At 47.5% G+C, this 26958-nt stretch overlaps 1 protein-coding gene across 1 annotated transcript in view; it reads right to left on the reverse strand.

The window, feature by feature from the left end:
- MPDZ (multiple PDZ domain crumbs cell polarity complex component) overlaps window positions 1–26958 on the reverse strand; it is a 798673-nt gene that overhangs the window by 134011 nt on the left and 637704 nt on the right. The window contains exon 42 of the mRNA XM_085633687.1: window positions 931–1078. Within this exon, the coding sequence (XP_085489813.1) occupies window positions 931–1078 (148 nt within the window). The remainder of the gene's footprint in view (window positions 1–930; window positions 1079–26958) is intronic.

Raw genomic sequence — 26958 nt, forward strand, 5'->3', positions numbered from 1 at the left:
TATTTTTCATTAAATCCCACACTGGCATCAGTGTGGGTTTAATGTGCTGAGAAGCTAGATACCAAACTTCTCAGTTTTCAATGTGGCCATTATGGTGCTGTGGAGTTCGTAATGACAAATTCCCAGTACCATACACTCTTAATGGCAGCACTGCACTTACAATGTCTAAGAATGGACTTAGACACTGTAGGGGTACAGGGCTCATGCACCTGTACCCTCATCACTGGTATAGTGCACCCAGCTAGAGGGGTGACTGATCTATGCCAGGACAGTGGGTTGTAGGCATGGCACACAGAGGTGTGTTCCATGTTGACTATTCACTTTGTTCTGCACCAAGACACGCAGCCTGCAAAGGCAGTGTGAGTGTGTGGAGGTACAGGGACTCTAAGGGTGGCACAATAAGTGCTGCAGCCCTTAGAGGTCTTCCCTGGTCACAGTGCCTTGGGTACCATTTACCAGGGGATGACCTGTGGTCAGAGATGTCAATTGGGTTAGTTTGGGGGAAAGAACACAGGCCCTGGGAACCTGATTGGCAGGGACCCAGGGCACATCAAGTGAAAGTGCATCAGTAGTCTGGCAAAAAATGGGGGGTTACTGCAACAGAAACCCACTTTCCTACACAATATTCTGATTAATTTTAGAGAACACTGCACTTAATTGAAAGACCATATCAATAATCCAAAAGGTTAAATTGCTTTGATTCTGATTTGTGTATGCAGATCAGTACTTGCAATCTAAATTATTTTAACAGTCACTTGTGCATGTTTGAAGTCAATATGCATTTGATAATACATCGCCATTGGTGGCATTATCACTAGGTGCATGACACTATTTTACAGTGAGCTGTGAGACCACTCTCATATGATTATCTGCCCCCCAACACGAGAGGTGGCCATAAGAAACAATATATTTTTGCTAGTTTTGTATTACCTTCAACAGAGCTGCAACTGCCTCCTGAGTTGCATTTCGAACATCTTCTCCATTCACTGATAATATCTGGTCTCCCTGCATCAGTCTTCCATCTGAGTCTGCAATACCTCCTTTGACTATGTCTGAGACAAACACCCCAGTATCATTTCTGAAAAAAGGATCATCAGGATATTTTTAGGAATATGTACTCTAAAATGTAAAGACATACATGTCAAGATTCAGAGTGAGGAGAGAAAGAACTTAAATTACATTTTCCACTGAATTGTATTGATCAGAGAGATACTTTAATAAAGAAATACAAAAGAGAAGCTGGAAATTGCACAACAATCTATATTCTTTTCTCCTAAATAGAGCGAATTGGTGTGTAGGCCAGGGTGAAACTTTGCTGCGCTCACATTCCAATTCAAGTGATCTCAATAAAGCATAACAAATATTAACTAATAATAAATAATGCAGCTAAAATTATTATCTCAGGCCCTGAAAGAAAGTGTCAAATCTAATAAAAGAACCCATTATGATCTGTCATTGATAGCCTCTTCCTAGAGAATTGTAAGCTCTTTTATTGGGACAGCTCACCCCTATCAGAACCAAATTCCTTTTACTTCTAAGACATTATGACACAGTAATACACCAACACTAAATGCCTGAAATATCAGGTTAAATTAAGTTCTTATCTCCAAACTTTTGACTCTCAAATGGCATTACTCTGGTTGATTGGTCTGACCACCTATTGGTATCCTTCACCACAAGTATTGAGTCCGTGTGGCCTATAAATTACCTATAGAGCAAGGATGTTTGTGTCAGAATAAAATGGTTTAGTGACATACATTTCACTCTTATTTCACTGCCAACAGCCTGTGCTGGCAGCATTAACTGAGCAAATTATACCAACCCATGAAGGGGGAAAAATTAAAAGTAGCCAGCTCAATAGTCATTATGAGCAAAGTACAAAAAAGCTCTCTCTAATGAGAAAAACAAATATAAAAAAGAACTATCAGACCAGGCCAACACAGATGCAGCCAGCAAGACATGCATTAGATCTGTTTCCCTTCATAGACATTCAATACTTGCAGAAGTGTCTGTATATTTCAGAATTCTTCACAGACATAATCCATAAAATATGACAAGAAACATTCGCATCTGACTTGCTGCAAGGCACCAAACCGTGGAGGGGGCACTGTAGTGACTCATAAAAAACTCCACAAGTAGCATGAGTATAGTTTCAGTCAGGTACCAGCACTCTGGGAGTGTTGCACATTTATTTCATTGATTACGACAAGCAATTAACAGATAAGCAAATGTATTAGATTAATTGTAAAAAGGTGTAAACTAAAATTCATAAAATACTTGTTTCATAAATATGTGCACCACCCCAGTGGTTTTCTACCTATAGTACCAAGAGGCAGAACAAACCTGTTTTCCGGTTTCATTTGTCAAGCAAATATGATACTGATCAACAACATTTTAAAATTATGTTTTTGGCAATCAGTTAATTTCTTGATGGAGTCAATAAATTATATCTGAAACACATGCTGTTATCTCAAGTGACTGTAACTTGTGCCCTAAAGTAACTATAACTTGTCCCCCTGCCATGTACAGTGTCATCATCAATGTAATTTCAGATGTTGGAGTGATGTTATCAATGAAGTCATAGAACATGCGGGGGGGCGTGGCCGAGCCGAGCTGCAAGATGGCCGCCGTGTAACGGGGCTCTGCCGGCCAAACGCCGAATCCGTCAGCCCATCCGTCTAATGCCGACATCCTGTACCGACAAAGCTGAGGCGGAGGGTGCCCGGACATAGAGGCACCAGTTCCAGCAATCCGGACCGAAATCGGTGGCGGCGATCCGGAGCATTGTTCCCTTGATGCCCAGACGGCGGCTCGCCTGACTCCCGGCCGGAGATCCCAGCTACGCAAGTCCCGTGTCGCGGGCCGGAACACGACGTGGAACGGCCGCGGCTGCCGGAGGGGGGCGAATCCTGCTGTCCCTGGCGCCCCGGACGGCCCGGGGGGCCCTAATCTGCGGCGATCTCCCCACATCCTGCAATCTACATGAGCGCCGACTGGGCGGCCCTGGGGGCTGCGAGTGCGGCGCCGATCCTGCTACCCTCGACGACACCCCGGGTGGTGAAGTGCGCCTCCCTCCTGCCTACGCCGGGTGCATAATAACTGCGGGGATCTAAAGACTGCGGAGTGTGTGCCTGCTGGACGGTCGCCCCAACTGCTGGTCACTAGCTGTGTGCCCATTTGGAAGGCCTGTCCCGGCCGCGGACCCACGCTTGGGGAGAGCTGCAGGCCTGCTGGGCCCGACTGTGCGTTGGAGATTCCCGCTGGTGGCGCAGGAGGCAAGGCGGCCTTGGGTGAGAGCAGATTTGGCATGGTAGGCCCGTGAATTTGTCCGGGCTCGGAGGCCTGTGCAGACTCTGTCGGACCCCCCTTTTCCTCCCCCCCCTCCCGCTGAGCCTCTGATGTGGTGACCCCTTCGCTGCGCCATGGGGAAATCGGACGCTAAGCAGAGGAAGCTCCAGTTTGGGAAGCACATGGCTCAGGACATTGAAACTGTCCCAGCGTCCCAGACGGTGGTCCCTGAAACGCAGCTGGCGCCGACGCAGGACGACGAAGATGTCAAGAGCATGTTTCGGGAGCTGAAGGGCTGCCTAAAAGAGATTGACGGAAAGTTGGACTCCATGGCCCGGCGACTGGACGGAATATCGCACAAGGTGGATCAACATGAAGAGCGACTGGCGGCGGTAGAGGCGCGGGTTGCCGACTGCGAAGAAAGTAACGGTGATACCCGGGAGAAGCTGCTGCGCATGGACAAGGTCCTGGAGGTGATAAAGGGTCGCAACGAAGATTTGGAAGCCCGCTCTCGCAGAAATAACGTGAGAATTATTGGTATTGCGGAATCCACGAACATTGGCAATATGGAGCACTTCGTTGAAGGGATGTTCCGCGACCTGTTTGGTGAGGCCCTGTCGGCCATGTTTCTGGTTGAGAGGGCGCATCGCACATTGGGACCGCGGCCGGTGCCGGGGGCGCCGCCGCGCCCGATCATTGCCAGGGTCCTAAACTATCGAGACAGAGACACGATCCTACGGCTGGCACGTGAACGAGGTGAGCTTACATTCCAAAATATGGCGATATCCCTATTCCCCGACTTCACCCAGGCTGTGCAGGCCGCCAGGCGTGAATTCTTACCGGCTAAGCGGATCTTCCAGAAAGTGGGGACAAAATATGCGATGTTATATCCTGCTAAGTTGCGGGTCCACCACGGGGGGAAACCGATGGTTTTCACGGCGGCGACGGAAGCACTCAATTTGCGAGGCAGGCGGAGCGGACGCTAAGAGACAAACGTGCCGGGCAGGGGACACCACCGCACGACCAGCTAAGTGACGTTGAATAACCAGGCCTACATTTTTATGTACTCGTGAAACTGGAACATATAGAGACGCCGGACAGCTTGGTTATACCGTATATCACTTGATGTTCTATTAAGGGGACTCTGAACTTATAGCATGATGTGGCTGCCGGGGGGAACGGAGAGGCTCAGGGATACGAGGTTCGGGGAATATTCCTGAACACTGACAGAGAACTTGTGAAGGGATCGGTGTTGGGCTTACCCCGCCGCAGGCAGATAGTGTATATGTCAATGAGCGGTAATGTTCGGCCACCCTGTCGCCTTTTGGACAGGGGAGTATGCCGGTGACCCACGCCCTCACAGGGATGATTCCCGTAATTTCACTGATGCAATGCTGTTGTTGGGTTGGGTGGAGGGGGGGAAAAGTGTCTCAACCTGATTGGGGGGTTGGAGTGGGTGGTAAGGGGATTTGGTTAATGTTGTTTGGTTTTCTTACACTGCACTATTTGAATATACCACTACAGGATGATGTGGCCCTGCCGCTGGCCGCTGCCATGTTCTTATTATTGGTACGAAATCCAGAGCGAGAGCTCTCCCTGTGGACCCAGAGCGCGCTACCACTGCTGACTTCATTGCTGCGTAGGATCCACCACCGCACACATACCTGACCGCGCTGCGTTGTTTCACATGGAATATTCGTGGTCTGAATGACCATCGCAAGATCAGACTGACCCCTGCATATCTGACACGACACCAAGTTGACATCTGTTTCCTTCAGGAAACGCATTTGCCCCAAGTAGCCGGGGTGAGGCTTCGACATGCTAGATGGGGCGAAATACACACGTTCGGTTACTCCAGTTACTCCCGGGGAGTGCTATTTTAATACGGCGAGGCCTACCCTGGCAAACATATCGGGTGCATGCCGACACTGAGGGACGCTACATAATATTGCAGGGGAAGCTTTTTCACATGCCGGTGACACTAGTTAACATATATGGCCCAAACTCGGACGACCCTGATTTCTTCCGACATGTCTGGCACAAGACACAGTCGCTGGGAGAGGGTGCATGCATGTGGGGAGGCGACTTCAACGCGGTGATCTCGCAGGAACTGGACAGGGAGGGAGCGGCTCACGTACATCACCCGCATGTGGCTGACCTCCTCCGTGGCCTAATGACGGACTATCAGCTATTGGACTCGTGGCGCGTGCTGCACCCCGAGATGCGGGAGGGCACCTGCTTCACCCCACACAGGGGTGCTTGGTCCAGGTTAGATTTTTGGCTTTTAACCCCACAGGTGCACGCATGGGTTTCGGACGTCGCGCACAGGGCGCGCACCCTTTCTGACCACTCGTCAGTGGAACTGCTGCTACGCGTGCCACAGCCATATGTGATGCCCTTCGCGTGGCGCTTACCAGCACAGGCCCTGACCGATCCGGTGTTTCGGGAAGACATATACCAACGCGTGATGGAATATTTTGAACAGAACACTGGCTCTGTTGCATCGGAAGGCACCCTGTGGGACGCTTTCAAGGTGGTGATAAGAGGTCACTGCATCGCGGGACAGGCCACAGTGCTGAAGGCCATCAGGGGAACGCTTAAGCGGCTGGAAGACAGCCTTCATACTCTGGAGGTGCAGTACTGTTCGGACCTATCGGCGACAACTCTGGCGGAAACACGCACCAAACTCACCGAATACCAGGCTGAAGCAGATAGGGAGCTTAAGTTTCTGACTAAACAGGCTGTGGCCCGCAGATATGGCGAGGGGGACCGGCCGGGCAGGACGCTCGCTCTGCTGCTGCGCTCGCAGAGGCCATCCCCCTTCATCTCCTCAGTGGCGACACCGGAGGGTGGGCATGCGTATACTCCTCCAACAATTCTAGATACGTTTCGGACTTTTTATAAAGATTTGTACCGTACCCGGGGTGCGCCGCCGCTGACGGAGCTGTCGAGATACTTTGATACGATCCAGCTTATTTGGTTCAATGCACACCAAAAGGGGTACTTTGATGGCCCCTTCGAGATAGACGACGTTAAAGAGGCGATAGGCGCATTGGCGGCCGGGAAAGCGCCGGGACCGGATGGGTTACCGGCGCAATTCTACAAGGAATATGCGGAACTGCTGGCCCCCAAACTACTGGCAGTATATGCTGAGGCCGTTGAGGCGGGTGTGCTCCCGGAATCGATGAGGGAGGCAGTCATTATCGCCCTCTTAAAACCGGATAAAGACGCGCAACACTGCGATTCCTATAGGCCGCTGTCCTTAATTAATACGGATGCAAAGATCTTCGCGAAAATGCTGGCATTGCGATTGCAACCGGTACTGCCACTTATGATACGCCCTGACCAGTCGGGCTTTGTGCCGGGCCGCTCTACGTCTCACAATCTTCGAACCTTATTTGGGGTGCTACACTACTTAGCCCCGCATGTCAAGGCCGTGGCGGTGCTGTTGGATGCAACGAAAGCGTTCGACTCCCTGGAATGGGGATTCCTGTTCCCCTTGCTGCAGCGAATGGGTATGAGTGAGGCGTTCATTGGCTACATTCGCTTGCTGTATACCAACATCACTGCCCGGGTACGGGTGAACGGGCTCGTCTCTGCGCCCTTTGCCATCGGGAGGGGTACGAGACAGGGCTGCCCCTTATCGCCCCTGCTATTTGCCATCGCCACAGAACCCTTGGCGGCTCGTATCCGACAGCACCACGCAAACCGGGGCATTGGCTTTTCATCGAGGGCACTGACCGTGTCTCTATACGCGGATGATATTACTTTATATGTAACTGACCCGCAGGAAAACCTTTCGCCCATGACCGGAGAATTGATAGAGTATGGCTTGCTATCGGGTGTAACCATAAATTGGGAGAAGTCGGTTATTCTACCTTTGACGGCCGGGACGACTCGCTTTTCCCCGAATTGCCCGCTGAAGTGGGCGGACGGACCGGTGCGATACTTGGGGGTCTGGATTAGCACTGATATGCAGCAAATATGGTCGGAGAATTATGGGCGGGCACTGGGCTGGGTCGAGGAGCGGGTCGGCCGCTGGAAGCATTTGCCCCTTTCGCTGGCGGGCAGGATTGCAGTGGCCAAGATGGTCATCCTGCCGAAGTTCTTATATCTCTTCGGGAACATTCCGCTGCCCCTGACTGCTAGTTTTTTGCGCCAATTGCGCTCGCAGATGGTGGAGCTGGCGTGGGGTGGTAGGCAGCCGAGGGTGGCGTGGGAGACCCTCACTCTCCCGCAGCGGCAGGGAGGCCTGGCGGCGCCGGATTTCCCACTCTATGCCTACTGCGCGCAGGCACAGTTTTTACACCACTGGGTCCACCCAACGCCGTTCCAGCCACATGTGGCGATAGAAACGGATAGAGCGGCACCGTTGCCACTCGCCGTGGCCCTGTATGCGCCGCACAAGCGGAGATGCACCGACATAGACCCGGTGCACGCACTTCGATGGGCCTGGGATGGGCTGCGGCGCAGGGCTGGACTGGACCTCTTGCATGCCGGATCGATGCCGCTGCACAATAACCCGATGTGGTCCCCGCTGCACAATATGCGCACTGGCGAGCGGGCTGCGGCGCACGGCCTTCGCACAGTGGGAGATTTATTCCCGGGTGGTTCCTTCATCACGCTGGAACAGATGTGCGGCGAGGAAGCTCCGACGCTGTTGGACACACTACTTTACTACCAGTTACGCCACACAGGTCAAAAACTGTTTCCTACGTTTCCAGCTCCTCCTCCAGATTTACCAGCCCTGGAAAACGTGCTAGCGGTGGAGTCAGGACGCAAGCTTATATCCAGATTGTACCAGCGTATGCAATATAGCCATCCAGTGGCGATCCCGGCGGCCCGTGAGCTGTGGTCTGCGGAATTGGGTGCTGACATTTCTGATGAACACTGGGATCTCTGCTGTAGACTCCTGGAGGTCCTATCCCCCAATTACCGACTTCGCCTGATACATTTTAAATATATTCATATGGTATATCGTACCCCACACCGGCTCCACCGCATGGGCTTGAGAGATTCCGATGCTTGCTGGCGGTGTCACGCGGGCGGGGCGACCTTCATACATATGGCGTGGGACTGTCCCCCGCTGGCGGCTTTCTGGGTCAAAGTGATGAACATAGTGGGAACAATCACTGGTCTGCAGCTCCCATGCACCCCGCAGGCTACACTGCTAGGTATATTGCATATGGTCAAACCCAAGCACCGGAAGTTGCCAGCGATGCTTATCCTACTGGCCAAACGCCAAATTGCGATGCACTGGGGGGTGGCTACAGCGCCTAGTATTAGGGACTGGGTTCGAAGCGTAGTATATTGCCAGTCGCAGCTAGCGGTATATTGGGAGCTGATGCCGACGCGATCCAGGCCAAAGGATATCTGGGAGCCCTTTACTCACTGGTTGGCGCAGACCACGCTTCAAGCACTGTAATTTCCATGTACATGTCCTGATATTGCTGGGAGACGGATGCGGGTCGGATTGCATTTAGGGCACGCTGGATTACATAGATGGGTCATGAGGCAGGACGGCGGGAGGGGGTGGGTGGATGGCTGGGTCAAGCGCATGTTGTTCGAACACTTTGTGGGGGAGCGTATCTATGGTATTACTGGCAGTGGATTGATGAGCGGCTGTATCGTCCATAATATGTTATGTGTACTCAGCAGTGGGTTGCGTTGTTTTCTGTTGTTTAAAAATGCAAATAAAAAGAATTAAAAAAAAAAAACAAAAAAAAAAGTCATAGAACATGCCATGAGTGATGTAATAAGGTGGTAATTAGCAGTGCATGGCATGATATAACTGATGATTTTCAGTGGTTTTGTTTGTTTAAAACGGTATGTTTCTATCAACATTTTCACCTAATTATAAGGTCCCTGTAACCTTTAGTTAATTTGAGTGAATTTCAAAGGCTTTGCAAAGTATATATATATATATATATATATATTCACTGAAAAAACCATAGGTTTCAGGGGTGTTATAGTTAGCTGGACTTTTCACTTGTACAAAACCATTGAAATTCCTCCGTTATAGTTAGTTCTGCTAACTATAACTCGCGCGCCCGCAATGCACTGCTGATGACATCACATATTACATCACTCATGACATGGTCAGTGACATCACTCATGACATCACTGATGACATCTCAAATGACATCACTGATGACATTACTGATGACATCATCCAGTGAATGTCTGTTTTTCTGAAAATTAAATATGTTTTATATATGTATATCTCAAGGTCGATGGAAGAATAAATGGGTATATAAGTGTCTAAATGGATGATTTGTTTTTGAAAAATTGATTGTGTAACTGACTGATTAAGTGTATCATAGTGAATACATGGCTTAGTGAGCAATGTTTAAATATGTAAATATCTGTATCAGTCTCTCACTTTGTGTATAAGTGGCTGCATGGGTTGGTGAGTAGCTACATGGGTGTCTATATAGGTTATTAGTTGTTTTTTTGAGTATCAGTCTTAGTGTCTGCATGGTTCGGTGGGGGGTATTACGTAGTGCATAGGTGCATGAATGAGTGACTCACTGTTTGTATGTGTTGAAGACAGCATGTGTGCAGGACTGTATGGGTGGATGAGTGTGTGTATGGGTGTGTTAGTGAGGGAATGACTGTCTCAATAGTGTCTTTATGAGTAACTACATATGTTTTAAACTAGTATATGTGACTATTGGTGTATATAAGTGAGTATATGTGAGAGTGAGAGATTGAAAGAGTTCCTGTATGAATAAGTATGTGTTTCTATAAGTGATTGTTTAAAAGACTAAGTATGTGTAAGTTTCCGTAGAAGTAAGTGTGGTGGTGTGTGTATAACTGTATATGCAAGTAAATGTATGTTTGATTCTTTATTAGCATGAGTGACTATGTGTGTGAGTAACTCTATGGATGAGTGGCATTGTGTAACAGGATGTATAGGTGTATGAGTACATATGATGAGTGAGTACAGGTATGAGTGACTGTATAGGACTGTTGGTGAATGAGTGGATGTGTATGTGGATCTTAGAATTACTGAAGAGGTTGTTGTAACTGGTATTGGCGTGTCCATTGTTTTGAACATTTTAGTATTTTTGAATGTGTGTATCAAAGGTTATATTAGGGTGAGAGGAGGTCTGCCACTCTATCACAAGGATGATGTCATCAGTGATGTCATCAGTGATGTCATTTGAGATGTCATCAGTGATGTCATGAGTGATGTCACTGACCATGTCATGAGTGATGTAATATGTGACGTCATCAGCAGTGCATTGCGGGCGCGCGAGTTATAGTTAGCTGAACTAACTAGAACGGGGGAATTTCAATGGTTTTGTACAAGTGAAAAGTCCAGCTAACTATAACACCCCTGAAACCTATGGTTTTTTCAGTGAATTTCTGAGGTTTTTTAAATGCTAATTCCTAACTATAACGTGCCTGAAACCTATGTTTTTTTGTGAATTTCAAAGGTTTTTTAAATGCTAATTTCTAACTATGCCTACAGAGATAGGACATGTGAAGAAAGAAGAAAAAATGCACAGAAAGAAAAAAAAGAAGTGCAGAAAGAAGCAACAGAAGTCCTCTAAGACGAAGAAAAGTGCAGGAAGAAGGATAACGTGCAGAAAGAACAAAAAGAAGAGCAGAAAGAATCCTTGTTGCAACATCATCCTGTTCCCTCAACTTTTTCAGACGGATACTGGTGGTAACTGAGTCTGACTAACCAGTCCTAGAGCCAGTGCTATGTTAAAAGACAGTGAAAACACCTACATACACTAGGGAACATTATGCGTTGGGGTCCCCCTGTGATTAGCATGACCTCCTCTGTAAGCCCCTAGTATATAATAGGGCAGGGGGATTAAAACTACCTCTTAAAACAGGCCACTGGGCGTTTTTGCACACGTTAACTCAGGCCCCGTCCCCTCCCTTCACCACTGTGTAAACACGCCCTGTGTCCGTTTTTAGTTGGGAGATTAAGTTCATTTGAATCCTGAGGGTCCCTAGGGTCCAACTAGCCCACTAGGTACCTCCAGTAAGTGCCACAGAGCTGCGTTGCAGAGAGGTGTAAAAAGGGGCTTGGCCTCAGAACACCTGTCTGCAGCGCAGCTCCCTGGCGCATACTGGAGATGCCTCTTGGGCTAGTTGGCCCTCAGGGACCCTCAGTATTGAAGAGGAATTAATTCCCCAACTTACAACTCGCCAGGGGGCGCGTTTGCAGAGTGCTGCAAGGAGGGGGCGTGGCCTCCGGCACGATGCCAGTCTTTTATTTATTTTAATTTTTTAAGAAGGGGGGCTGTGTGGTTCCCCTTCTTATTCTAATTTATTGGCCCTGATGACCCCATCCCCCAGGGCCTGTCTCCTAATTATATTTTAATAATACCACTGTTTTTTATTATTTTTAAAAAATATATATTTATAGACACACCTAGGACATGCTGGACAAACCGTACGTACCTATCACCATGACGATTTGAGTGATATTCATTAAAAGGCGACTATGCATACAATGAATCCACGTGGAATGTAATTACACCACTAGTGAAGCTCTGACATGTCTGATGCCCTACCGTGCCTAATCCCGGTAGACACCCTTGTCGTTTATTTATACAAATATGGGTAGCTATTGAAGGGCACATTTAATACACATGCACACCAAGCCATTCAAAGGGGATTCGACAAAAATCCGACCAAAACTATGTAAGAAATCCCCCTCATGGTTAATAAAACACACATCCACTGCCGGATGTGTAATACTTTTTATTTTACTCTCTGGAAAGGGGACGAACATCACTTGAGAGTCACAGCGCGCTCCTGGCAGAGCCCAATGCTGTGTTACACCCACCATTGCCTGCCGAGTGACACACACCTCTGTGTTGTATTCCACCAGCTAGTGCATATGCTATGACACTCTCTAGCCCATGTGCACTGTAACACCACCCCGTGAATATGTCATGCCACACTTGTCTTCGCACGGGTTATATTGCCCCATCTAACGTGCCTTCCTCGATGCCTATGTTATAACGCACAGTGCTATGCCATACATATTACAATCTGGGATCCATATCTTTGTCACAGTGCATATGCAACGTTACACTCCCCAGCACATATTTTATATTACAACTTTAGAGATTAGTTAGGTTACACAACACTGCCCTGTGCATATTACACTCCAAGGCGCACATCGCATAACACGCGCTAGTGCCTGTGCTATCTCGCGCTCTCCAATAAATCTGTCATTGCGCACAATGTATTGCATATTATATTTCACGCCCGGGTCATCTTATATCACACTTTTTGGTGCATAGTTTATACCATACACTATATCTAGTTTTCATTTTCAATCGTGCTCTCAGGACTATGTTCTATATAACACTGTGTTCACCTACCCTTTTCACGGGCATTACATTTTGCGATAGGGGGTGGAGGGTCAGGGGGTGTTTCTGCCAAGTGAGCCCGGAGTCACAGTCACAAACGTCCTCTTCTTCCTGAATAAAAGTGAGATTATGCTGCATACTTGTTCATATTTTAAGTAGTTCGCACAGACACACGTTTTAAAAACAATAAAGTTCCTAATACCCGCCTTCTCTGAACAGTTAGCTTGCTGCCCCATCCCCCTCCTCCCTATTCTCTGTTGTGTGAATCCATGGACTAGCCTCCTCCCTCCTGCCATGCATGGTCTGATGTGCTGCCACTGCCCTCAATTTAGTATGATGTACCAGTCCCCTCCTCCTGCCCTCCATTGCCCAATTCTATGCCCCATCATTGACCTCCTGCTTAAACTCTGTGCTGAGCTTGCTGCCCCTATTCTCCTTCCCCCTGCCCTCTGATGTCTTTGTTCATGCCCCTGCTCCATCCTTTTTGCCCACCATGTTCCATGGACCTGCCACTCCTATCTACTCTGAGTGTTCTGTTGAGCTGCCACTCCTCTCCCACCTTCCTAGCATTGTCAGATGACTGTAACCTGTCCCTGCCACCTCCACCCTGCCTGTCCACATGCCATGCCCCTATCCTCTTCCTCCTGTCCTACATGGTCCATTGTACTGCCACACCCTTCTGCCCTCCCTGGTCTGTTGTGCTGCAACTGCTCCTCCTGCCTGCCCCGTGCGGTCTGTTGTGAGGCCCCTTCCCCTGAACTTTCTTGTCTGTTTATCTGTGCACAGCTCCTGACCCTCCCTTCTATCCTCCATCGTCCTTTGTGCATGCCCCTGCACCCTCCTTCTTGCCCATCATAGCCATTGTGCTACCACTAACTCTCCCACTTGCCATGCATGGTCTTCTGTGCTGCCATGGCCCCTCCCACCTTCCCTGTGTGGTCAGTTAGCTGCCCCTGAACCCCTCCCACCTTCCCTCCATGGTCTGTGTGTATGCCATCACAGTCTCACTGTTGCTCTTCATGGTGTGTCTTGCTTCTAGTGCCCATCCTGCCTGACCTCCATGGTTATCTTGCTGCACCTGCCCTGCCCCCTTGCCCCCAGCCCTCTGTTTACATGTGCAGACCCCTACTCCTTCCCTCCTTGTTTGTCTGTTCCATTGTAATGCCCCTGATCCGTCCCTCCTGCCCATTATGGTCTGTTATGCTGCAGCTTTCTCTCCTGTCTGTCCATTATGGTCAGGTAGCTACCATTGCCTCTTGCCCCTCTGTTCTCTGTTGTCCATGTGCATGGTCCTGTCCCCTCCCTCTTGCTTTCTATGGATTTTTGTGCTGCACTCCCGTCCCGCATGCCCTGTGTGGTGTATTGTGCTGCTGCAAACCCTGATGCCTGCCCTGCAGGGTCAGTTTGGTGCACCTCTCCATGTCCCTCCTGTCCTCTGTTATCCAAGTCCATGTCCCTACCCCATTTCCTTCCATGATCCAATGTACCATACTTGCGAACATTTTGAACTTGGTAAGAGGGAGATTTGTAAAAAAAACTGGGGTATTGATTTTCCCCTTTGAGTTACATTGAAAAAGAGGAGATTGTAGACAGGAGACAGATCAAATAAAGCCCATTTGAGCTTAAAAACATTGGACGTTTCCTGGCTGAATCGGGTCTGTTGGCATGTATGGTTGTACTACCATTGCCTCTTCCTTCTGCCCACAATGGTCTATTACATTGCCACAGCCTCTCTTGCAAGTCCTGTATTGTTGGTTTGTTGCCCCTGCCCCCCTTTCCACTGCCCTCCATAGTCTGTTGTGCTGCCACGGCCCTTCCTGACTGCTCAGTGTGGTTAAATTGTTGCCTTTGCACCCTCCTACCTGCCTTCAATTTTCAGAGTCCGTGCCCCTGGCCTCTGCCTCTCAACAGTATCCTAATGAACAACTAGATTGCTAACATTCTATATTTATTACAAAAGTGTGGAACGCCTGACGTCATCTTAATGTAATCAAAACTGTAATACCTAGAGCATTTCCTTTAGAAATTACATATATGAGAGGGTCTTAATGGCATCAAAATTATTGTTAGTGCTCTAAAAGACTAAAATAAGGACATATTTTCTGAGTTTTCAAATAGCGACAAAGCACTTTTAAATTATTTGTTATCTTTATGTTTTTTTATCCAGTTGACCACTTGATTAAATGTTGCACTCAGGGGAGAGGATGTGGTGTTACTTCCAGAACTGCAGACTTTGCAACTGGGGAACCAGGTTAGAGTTTCTGCTTCAGCTCGACATTCTGTGATTCTGGTCAAATCACTTAGGGGCATATGTATCAAGCGATTTTTTACTCGCAAACGCTGCGATTCGCAAAAAACAGCGTTTGCGAATAAAAAATCGCTAAACGGTATGTATGAGCCATGTTTCAGCGCAAATTTAAGGAATCGCTAATTTTGCGATTTCCTAACTTTTCGCAAGCATTTAAGAAATCGCAAATTGCGATTTCTTAAATGACATGTAAAAAGCACCCAAGTCGTGCGAATTATCCTTAAGAAATCGCAAATTACCACCAACTTCCAGTTGGTGGTAATTTGCGATTTCCTTTCAAAAAGCACTTTTTTTAATTTTACAAAGTGCCACATGGCGCTCATACATGCCCTTAGGGCATGTATGTGCGCCATATGCACACACATGCTAATTTCAGGGGTGCATCAGGGTGTCATCATGACACCCTTGCACCTTTGAAATTATTCTCAAATAGCGATTAGCAAATTGCGATTCGCTATTTGAGAATTACTTCCCATTCATTCCTATGGGTCTCCTGGCCCATAGAAATGAATGGGCAGGTATTCCTTAATTGCGATTTCGCAATTTGCTAATCGCAATTAACGAATTTTAAGAAATCGCAAAAAGTTTGCAATTTTTTAAATACATCCCGTTTTGCAATTCTCAAATAGCGATTCTTTAAAAATCGCTATTTGAGAATCGCAAATGGTGATGTTGATACATATGCCCCTTAGTCTCCCCATGTCTACAACCAAAATGAATTTGTTCTTGTGTGATGTAACCAATGCTCATGTAAAGCACTCCAATACCTGACAAGTCTGCCCTATATAACACTGCAAAAACACAAAATAATAAGTGTTTTGCACACTTCTGTCATTGGGCTATATTTGGGCTACATCTGGGTGATTTTGGGCTACATTTGGGCTCTTTTGTCTCCGGTGGCCATCTTGGGAGATTTATTTGTTATGAAGTTTTCTAATTTCCTCATGTACTGCAGTCTCCTCAGTAGGAAATGCTTTCAGGTTTTTACTTTGATTCCATCATGAAGGTATTCAGATATGTCACACATTTGCCATAAGTTCTGAAAGTTAGCACTCTAGTTGCTCATTAGATCACTGTAGTAAAACTACTGTTCACCATGGAAGTCTGCTCCTAGTATTAAAAGTGCATGTTTCAGTCTGCATGTCAGAATTTTTTAATGAAATAGAAGAGGATTTGAGAAGTCACTCAAAATGTGCCCTCATTTTCTTTCTTCAGCATTAATCATAATTTCTATGGCAAAATGAACCCCCTCATTGTGTTCCTTTTTAAATTAAATGTTTTAAGTGTTACCAGTTTATTCTAATCAAGATGGCTTCAGGTGTGCCATACTTTTGTCATAATGAAGACAGTAAGCGCCCTAGTTGTTTTTAAGAACACTCTGGGACATTCTGTCATTGGGCTATACTTGGGCTACATCTGGGTGATATTTGGGCTACATTTGGGCTCTTTTGTCTCTGGTGGCCATCTTGGGAGACTTATTTGTTATGAAGTTTCCTAATTTCCTCATTTACTGCAGTCTCCTCAGTAGGAAATACTTTCAGTTTTTTACTTTGATTCCATCAAGAAGGCATTCAGATGTGTCACACATTTGCCATAAATTCAGAATGTTAGCACTCTTTTTGCTCATTAGATCACTGTAGTAAAGCTACTGCTCACCAGGGAAAACTGCTGCTGGTATTGAAAGTGCATGTTTCAGTCTGCATGTCAGAATTTTTTAATGAAATAAAAGAGGATTTCAGAAGTCAAAATGTGCCCTAGTTTTTCTTTCTGCAGCACTAATCATACTTGTTATGGAAAAATGAACCCCTCATTTTGTTCCTTTTTAAATTAAATGCTTTAAGAGTTACCACTTTAATCCAAGCAAGATGGCTTCAGGTGTGCCATACGTTTATCATAAGTAGGACTGTTAGCGCTCTAGTTGTTCTTTGGAACACTCTGGGAGGCTGCAGTAGAACACAAAGGAATCAACTGACAGTCTCTGCCCTTGTTGGATGTACATGTTTTACTGAGAATGTCAGACTTCATTCTCACATGACTGAGAAAGATGATGTGAATGTACAGAAAATAAGCTCTCAGTTTAGCTTTTAGATCACCTTCCAAACCTCTGTGGGAAAAGCATGAGAAAATATTTTTCTCTCAATCATGATATCCCAGCAGAAGGCTTTTTCACATGGTGAAATCACCTTAGAACATACCACAATTCCTAAAATGAGTATGGTACCATCAACAAATGATTTATAATGTAACTAAAGTCTTAAAACCTTCTATTAACTGCAATGCTTTTTAATGAGGCGCTATCATGTATATTGGTCCCAAGATGGATGCCAACACTTCTTGGATGAAGTGCTGACAGCCAATCAGATCTCAGGATGAGATGTGTGGTTAGGCTCCGCCCACATATATATATGATTTTACTTTTGATTTTCTCAGGAACTACTGAACAGATTGACACCAGACCTGCAAAAGGCACTTCCCTGAGCTGAGGACTACCTCTCTGCCAAATTTCAAGTAATTCTGTTCAGCTGTTCGGGCTGTACCTTGGACTAAAGCTCCCTATGGAAAATTGCATGGGGAAAACGTGTTTTGGGACCCCCCTTTTTTCTCAGCCCCCGCTTGACAAATCCCCCCCGAGACTTTCAGGGTAGGAGCGGAGCGGAGCGCCCCACCTATTTTGAAAATTTCGCGAGGATTCGTCAACCGGCGCCAAAGTTATTCCAAATAGAATGTTGCGGATTTCCTATGGAAACACGGTCCTAACTATAACTATCTACTGGCGACCGCTTGCTGTACGATTTGAGCTGAATAAGGATGCAATAAACCTGCACTGAAAATGCACGCTGTGGTCTGTACCTGTTTTCTTTGCTGATAAGGAGCAAGCCAGGAACGCTTATCTTCATATATATATATATATATATATATGTGTGTGTGTTTACAGAGTGGTGTAAAAAGGGGCGTGGCCTTGGACCACCGATCTGCAACGCAGCTCTGTGGCACATACTGGTGGTACCTGGGGAGCCAGTTGGCCCCATGAGACCCTCAGTATTCAAGTGGAATTAATTCCCCAACTAACAACACGCCAGGGGGGGGGGGCGTTTGCAGAGTAGTGGACAAAGGGGGCGTGGCCTCTGGCTAGATGCTGGCTTTTTTAAATCTTTTTTTTTTTACAAGGGGGGCTATGTGGCCCCCCCTTTGTTTACATTTTTGGGGCCCTGGGGAGCCCATCCCCAAGGCCTGAGCCTTTTTTAGAATTTTTTTGTTGTTTTATAAATCAGGAAGGGGGCCGCGTGGCCCTCCTCCTGAGGCCTAATTTGGTCCGGGGACCCCATACCCCAGGAAATGGCTAGACTTTTTTTTTAATTACCTTTTTAATTAGTAGGAGGGGGGCCGCGCGGTCCTCCTCCTCAGGTCATTTATTGCCCCGGGGACCCCATCTCCAGGGGCCGGTCTTTCCGTGTTTTAAAAAAATATATATATATTTAGAGGGGAGGGGGGCTGCGTGAACCCCCTCCCAGGCCACTTCTGGCCCCGGGGACCCCATCCCTCGGGCCCGGCCCTTTGAGTAGGGGACCGTGTAGGGAGCCAGCTCCCCGCCTCCTGCGGGAGCCATCATTGCTTTTGAGCTCAAAAGCAATCCTGCTTTGCTTCATTGAAGCAAGAGCAGGTTTCCTGCTCTCGCTTCAATGAAGCAAAGCAGAGTTTGCTATGGCAGGGTGGGAGCCGTGCTCCTGCCCTGCCATAGCAAACAGCAATGTCCCGGGGGTGGGCACCCCGGGACATTGCAGGAGCCGGCCCTGGGGGGTGGCGGTCCCCAGGGCCATCAAGGGCTCCAGGAGGGGGGCCGCACAGCCCCCCTCCCTTAATTTCTAATGCTTCTAATGAATTTTAGTGCCCCGGGGAGGTGGTGGTCCCCGAGCTGTGGGGGGGGGGGGGGGGCCACACGCCTCCCGCGTTTAATTGGCAAAACCCGGGGAGGTGGTGAACAACCTTTACAACGCAACTTTTAGAACGCACTGCCATTACAACGAAACTGTTACAACGCAAATGCATTGACAACGCATGCCATTACAACGCAAGTCTTTACATCGACTTGCACTAGATGGCATGCTAACATTAAAAATAGTGTAGTTTACTATCCAAACACCTTCCCTACTGTTACGTGGACTGGAGTTAGAATAGTAAATTACACTTTTTTAATGTTAGCACGCCATCTAGTGCAAGTCGATGTAAAGACTTGCGTTGTAAAGACTTGCGTTGTCACTGCATTTGCGTTGTAAAAATTTCGTTGTAACAGCATGCGTTGTAAAAGCATGCGTTGTAACATCATACATCCTCCCCGGGGCATGTGAGGGGGGCTCGAGCCCCCCACACACATTTTTATTTATAAAAATGAGAGCCCCTGGGATGTGGCGGTTCCCAGGAGCCCCCGAGGGCCCACTCTATATAATTTGGGATTGCCCCCAGGACCTGGCTCACCCGGGGGCTTAACAATAACGAAGCACAGGAGTCTGCGCTTCGTTTTTTTTCTTTTCTCAGCATGCTTCGCGCACCCAGCGCAAATTCTGCTGTTTGTTTTTTACAAAAAATGCTTTTTTGGCCATGGGGGTTCCTGTGGGTCAGGGTGTTTCTAGCCTGCCCCCTTTTCCTTTTTAAAAAACATTTTTTACACTGTTTTCTTGTAACTCGGCTACCGAGTCACAAGATGGCTCTCAACACTTCCTGGTTTGGAGTGTTGTCAGCCAATCAGAAGTCAGCTCATGCTCAAGGGGAATCGCGACTCCTCCTCGGTGCTCAGATAACGAAACTTTTCTTTTTCTAATTTCTCTGGAACTACTGAACGGATTTATACCATTTAAAACAAGCATTGGCATAGCCAATAGGTCTCGCCTTTGGGACCTTATAAGTGTTTAGCCACAGATATTGACTTTGCCTATGTCTTAAGGCTGTGCTGTACAGAAGTCTGCAGCATGCTGAAAAGTTATAATAAAGAAGTGTCAGAAGCATTTTTGTTACCTATATATGACCTAGGAAGGATTATGTACAACTGAACGACCAAATTAAAAAAGTATTAACAATAAATATTGTCTTGAGTTTTTTTTGTCCTTTTAATGCTGGTAACTTCTATCTACCTGTCCCAATGGTTGCTGGTTATGGGTTTTTTTGTTATGGGGGGCATAAATAACAGGAGGGTGAAGGTCAGTCAGTCAGTCAGTGAGAGTGAGAGAGTCAGTCAGTCAGTCAGTGAGAGAGAGTGAGAGTCAGCCAGTCAGTGAGAGAGTCAGTCAGTCAGTGAGAGTGAGGTACTTAAAGTCTTTGCTGTGCGGGGGCAGCAGAAAGGTGCCTATGTAGAGCGGGGTGGTGGGGGGGAGCAGAGGTGCTGTGCATTTGCTGGTAGGAGAGCCTTTAATTCGAGGGAGGGGAGAGGACTTCCTCTGTCAGGCTAGAGAGCGCTGCCTCTGTTGGATAGAAGAGAGCTTTGCTGGGCAGAGCAGGGGCGTCACTGCGAGGGAATGTGCCATGCCGCCCTGCTGAAGGAATCTAAGGTGGTGTCAGAGCAGGACTGGGGCTAGCACTGCCGGGGGAGAGTCCAGCCCGGAGCAGCCATTTCTTTCAGCCGCATCCCGCAGCCAGCCCCGGAAGTGTATACTACATTTATGGAGGCCTAATTATTTTTTTCAAATTTGGCATGAGTGTCCTCGCTCTCAGGATACCTATGGAGGGTTCAGCACCCACTTGTGAGGATATTAACAAAAAAAAGACTAAGTTTCTTTCACATCTTTGATTTTTGGCTCCTGCAAATTATTTCTATATTTTATGCTGCTACGCACCTCCATCAACCAGGTCAAAACTGTTCTTTGCTACACCAATTCTCCATCCTAAGTCTTAAAGCTGCATTACCCATTTTCCTGTATACTTGTGTGATGCTCTTTGCAAATGGTCATTTAGATTTTATCTCTTGCTATTAGATGTGCCATCACTAGAAAACAATAGAGCAATCACAACATGGGTCTCCTGAAGGGAAAGACTGTCGGTCCTGCAATGAGGAATTCAAACAGAATACGGAGAACAGTTCACACAGCCTTAAATCTAATTATTAAAAGCACATTCCCCTGCACCCAGTCCGTAAAAAGTGCATCTGTTTGCCAGGTATATTTTCTGTTTACAAACAACTTTTCAGCCTGAGACTCACCACTTTGGCATGACTGCTAGGGTCAACACTGCATACTTAAACAATCAAAAATTCATGTGAGCATCTTGAACCCCTTAAATGGCAAAATTGGCTCATTTAACATTGGTAGCCATTCTGTATCCTCTATATGTTAGGCGGAAAGGGCTGCGTAGAATGGCACTTCACAGACTTGTCTGGTCCAATAAAATGTTGCTTGCTATTGACATCCATAATATTCAGTCAGTCCAATGATTTCAATGGAAATGCAAATATAGACATGCATTTCAATGTCACTGTGAGGCATGACACAGATACATTTAGTCTGTGAACTATGGTGGTGTATGTTGTAGGGGCTGTGCGGATGATAATATAGACAACTCTGCATCCCGCACGGTAAGGCTACTAAATACTCTGCAAATAAATGCTCCTGAACTCCCCAGCCTATACCAGCATTTAAAATAACGCGTAAACGGCTCAATGCTCAATGGGGAGAGGATGTGGTCTCATGGCTAGACTGCCGACTTTGGAGCTGGGAAACCAAAGTTCGAACCTCAGGTCGACTCCATATTCTGTGTTTCTGGTCAGATCACTTACTCTCCCCGTGCCTACCAAAAAAAGAAAATGAATGTGTCCTTGTGTAGTATAACTGGTGCTCATGTAAAGCGCTCCAATACCTTTGGGTCAATTTTGCGCTATATAAATCTGGAGAAAAAAAACTGCTACTGACCAGTTCTCTTCACAGTACATTGTTAACGAGGTACGCTTTGACCTATCACTAGGTATAATGTTCAGCTACTGGGAGTAACATAAATGTTCACCTGCCCAGGGGCGTGGCTTCCATTGGTGAAACGGGTGCAGTGGCACTGGAGCCAGTGCTTGAAATGGAAATATATAAGTGCAGGTACCTTGTAACAGAGGACCTGCTTGTTTCTGAGTATTATGTCACTTTTGAGAAGTGCAGGTACTCTCCCTCTCAGAATAAAAAAGTGTTGGTACTCAGTACCGGCCCATTTAAAGCACTGACTGGAGCCCATAGGTCTGTGGGACCCACTGAACCCTGAGTATTGCTGTATTTTACAATGCAAACATCTCGGGGGGTCATGTCTTTGCTTGCACAGCGACCAATGAAACAATGGCGAGCTTACTGCAACTGCCCGCACCTCCCTCGTCAGTTCTTGCCTCTTTCTCAACTGCATACTCCTAACCCCCAGCATTTTACTGTCCTGGTTCACACGTTCTCATTGGGCGGACAGGAAATCCGACCTGACTAGTGGCACGTATGACAGGGGCACGCGCTGCCGTTCCACCTTCAATACTGCACGTTCTCATGCGAGAAGGTCTCAGCGAGGGGGGTGGGGGTAGACGCTCAACCCCCGCGTTGGTGGTGGTTAAAGTGCTCCTACACCTTTCATTAGTTGTTTTGAAAATTGTTTTCTATCCTATGTTGTTTTGGAAGCGCTGTGAATATGCTGTGGTTTGGTTAATTTGAGGGCAGCGCAGAAACAAATAGTCACTGTTTACCCAAAAGAAAACAAACAAACTGTGCCCTAGTGACCTTTACACGCAGGCCAAGCGAGAAACTCCGACTCCTTCCCACCAAGGTTTGGTCAATGTTGTTATACTCCTTCGAACGTGAAATACGTGTATCTGCATAGCACCTTGATTGGCCCACTGAACAGCGCAGACAATTGGAACGCCATTTTCGATTGGGAAAATAAAGTCATGAGTGTTATGAAAGCCGTCACTTCGGAAACAGAATTGAGTCACTCGGCTGGTGTCGAGCAGCCAGCTGGAAGATATTTTGAAGTGTGGAGGTCAGCATTTTTGTTTTCAGTAGCCACTATTGTTAGCACAATTCAACGTGTTTCACGGCGCGTCACACTCATTGACATCACAATAGACAATTTAAATTGCATGTAAGATAGTCTTTATAACTTGAGTTTTAGAACGGGGCATCCCTTCCCCCACAAAATCTATTGTACCCTGGTTTCCTTCACAGAATGCTGGTTAAATTAAACTCCACTGAGTAGAATTTGGTGATACCTAGAGTTGAATATGCTATTACTGAGGGGTTATTAAAAAGTGCCCAATTCAGAACCGATATATATAGCATTGTTAGAAGGTCTATATTTCACAGAATGCAAAGGAAACACATTCAATTGTTATGCCAGCAACAGGACAGCCTCGATCTGGCACACTCTAAAAAAGCTGCCAATTAAAATACACAACAGACGCCCCTCCCCCGCCCTCAATAGAAGACTAATAACACCCAGCTTCCAAATCACCCGTGTGGTGTGTGACACCAACAACTGGTCCAGGATTGTCAGTTATTACAGCTCAGCTCTTTTTGATTTTAGTGCCCCTTAGGTTTCCGTAGTGTCCCGCAGATTCCAGCATGCAACGTGTTTGCCTGAATATACCCATCTTGCATGGGGCCCACTGGCAACCTTGTTAGACCTTCAAGCATGCTACATTCGATTTCCCTTCTATTTACTGCCCAGGCCACTAAAAGTGAATGAAAAAACAGATTTGAGGCCACTGGCTTCTTTAACTAATACTTAGTAAAGAGACAGAATCAGACTTGGGGGGACATTAAGACCATACATCTTTTTTTTTTGCCCTCATGGAGGCGGTGTAGCAGTCAGCTAGTTGCACATTCCACTGTAAAAATAGTCTGTGTAATGTCCCCACCCGAACCGCAGCGCCTTCCACTACAAGGCGTCGCTCTGACAGAGACATTCCGTCTGAAGGCCCTCTCATGATTCCGACAGTAAAGAAGATGCCAGGGAGGCGAGGAGGGGTGCTACTTGAAGGTAGATCTAATATTTATTGAGACTTTCAACGGACGAGCAAAACGGTTCCAACATTGTGCGTCAGCGAGCACTCCTCAAACTGCTCAATAAAATATACAGCCTTCTATAAAGCAAAAAAGTTCATAGGGTACATTCCCATTATGCATCTGAATCTTGGAGAGGGTGAGACGTTACAGGCAGAGCTGCCGACTTTGAACTTAGGGAACATGACTTCGGCGTCAGCGCCACATCCTGTGACGCTGGGCAAATCACTAAACATCCTTGTGCCTTAAAAAAAAAAAATGAGTGTGACTTTGTGTAAAGTAATTGGAGCTCATATAAACTGTTTCATTACCGTCGGGTCGTATTCGCGCTATATAAAACAAAACAAAAGTGCGCGCGCCTCGCGCTAACGATGAGAGGAGGCAGCAGGGGGAGGGGAGAGAGGAGGGGGCCTGCGCCTGTTTCCCTTGCGGGAGCGAGCCTTGGGCACCATGTGTTTGTAAGTTAACTACAAACATATGGTGTCAAGCTCACTCACTATATATATATATATATATATATATATATATATATATATATATATATATATATATATATATATAGTGCCACACTTTGTCTAGTTCTGCATGGAAAGTTTCGTGGTGATTAGTCAAACAGGGCCTGAGAAAAAAAGTGGGCAAAAAAATGCAATTTCCCATAGGGATTTTGAACAAGACTGAAGCACTAGCTACTGGGCAGAATTACGCCAAATTTGGTAGAGCGGTAGCTCTTCGTCCAGAACGAGCCCTTTTTGTGATTTGGTGTAGATCCATTAAGTAGTTGCAGAGTTATTAAAGGAAAAACAAAATTGTAGACCTAGGCTTGCGGACCCTCCGCTGATCCCCACCACCAACCTGACCGGAAAGTTGTGGACTCTATTTTAAGAATCGAGGAATGGCCCGAGGTCTTAAAATCTTTCTGCAAAATGATTAAAGGGATTAGGGTAGAGGAACCCTGACCACATGAGTCTGTTAGAGGAGCGTCAGAGGAACCTATGTTAGGTATGAAATTGAGTTATATCCTTTTGTTTTCCCACTTCAGGAATCCGCATATCCCCTGCGAGGCTCAGTGCGGCCCGTGTAAATCAGCAAATCTTGAAGCACTTTGAAAAAGAAAAAAGACACTTTCATACCCACTCAGACACCCACACAGGTACTCTCACGCCGTTTAAAGACCCGCACAGGCTGTCATGCACCCACTCACGGACCTACGAATGCATTGACACACCTACTCACAGAGTCATGGAGGCACTCAGGCCCATATAGGCACTCACCCACTGTGAAAAAGTGCCATCTTTCTTGCATGGTATGCCCCCCTTTTTGCTGAATTGCTGATGTACTTTGACTAAGTGTGCCCTGGGCTCCTGCCAATCAGGTACCCATGGCCTGTGTTCCTGCCCTGAAACGGCATGACAGCCTAAACCCAATTGGCGTCTCTGGCCACATGTCAGCCCCTGGTAAATGGTACCCTAGGTACCCAGGGCCTTGTAACAGAGAAGGCCCCTAAGGGCTGCAGCACTTATTGTGCCACCCTTAGAGGCCCTGTACCCTGACACACACACTGCCTTTGCAGGCTGAGTGTCTGGGTGCAGAACAAAACAGAGAGTAGACATGGCACACATCCCTGTGTGCCATGCCCACAACACACACTGCCCTGGCAGACATCAGCCACCCCTCTAGCTGGGTGCCCTATGCCAGTGGTGTGGGCACAGGATCATGAGCCCTGTGCCCCTACAGTACCCAGGTCCATTCCTAGGCACTGGAAGTGCAGTGCTGCCATTAAGAGTATATGGTGCTGGGAGATCGTCAACACGAACTCCACAGCCCCATGATGGCAACACTGAAGACTGAGAAGTTTGGTATCAAACTTCTCAGCACATTAAACCCGCACTGATGCCAGCGTGGGATTTAATGTACCATGCACGACAGAGGGCAACTTAGAGTTGCCCCTGAACCTAACCTACAATCCACATATTGTCTGAGGGGCTGCCTAGGGTGCCACACAGCAGACATGTTGCTGGACCCCTGGGTAGAGAGCCATCCGCTCTCCTGGGCCTGCAACAATGCACATCCTGGGCGAGGTGCTAGGTCTCCTCCCCCAGGATGAGCAGGGGACGCTTCAAAGGCATGCCGCCTTTGTGACCTTCTCCAGGCCACTTGCTGTACTCAGCAACTGGCCCCCACCGGTTCTGACCTCCACTCTAGCGGGAAGACAGGCGGTTAACCCCAAGGAAGGAAAGGGGGTGTGCCAACCTCTGCCAACCCCACCCCTCCGGTGGGGGAGTCCAAGTGAAGCACATCTCCGGGCTCTCGCCATCTTGAAGATGGAGAGCCCTACCCAATCAGGATTAGGCTACTGCCCCCCTCCCACAGGAGAGTGGCAGGATAGGGGGTGCACCCACCCCAGGGAAGGGACCCATTGGTCCCTGCCCTTTACCTACCTGTAACGCCCCTAAATTTAGTATTTAGGCACCCTGAACCTTCCTTTCTCAGATCCCGAATCCGAAACAAGAAAGAAGATCAAGAAACAAGAAGACCTGCCGTGCAGTTGCTAAGAAGAGGAAGGCACCAACTGATTTGGCCCCAGCCCTACAGGCCTGTCGACCCTCGAACCTGCTCCTGCTATACCCCGGCGTCTCCAGTGGTCAGCAACCTCAAAAACCCCGGAGGACCTGACTGCCTTGTGACTCTAAAGAAACTGGGACTCCCACGAGCAGTGGACCTGCTTAACAATAAGCAACAACCCCTGGCACCAGCCAGGAACCGCGAACCCTGCACACTATGCATCCGCCAAGCCTGGCCTGTGCCTGAGTGGATAAACACCAAGAGGACGTCCCCCCGGTGACTGTGACCCAGAATCCAGCACCCAAGGACCCACCTCGATGCTCCTGACGACGCCTGAAGCCTCAGAACCAGGGACCCCTCAAACCATGACCAGCAGAGGGTAAGATGTACCGACACCAAAAGGCACCCCTGCACCCGGCGCCCTGCGGCCCCCTGTGCCCAACTCCTGGGTGCC

The sequence above is a fragment of the Triturus cristatus genome, chromosome 2_1 (assembly GCF_964204655.1).
Source record: "Triturus cristatus chromosome 2_1, aTriCri1.1, whole genome shotgun sequence".
In the NCBI taxonomy this organism is placed as follows: domain Eukaryota; kingdom Metazoa; phylum Chordata; class Amphibia; order Caudata; family Salamandridae; genus Triturus; species Triturus cristatus.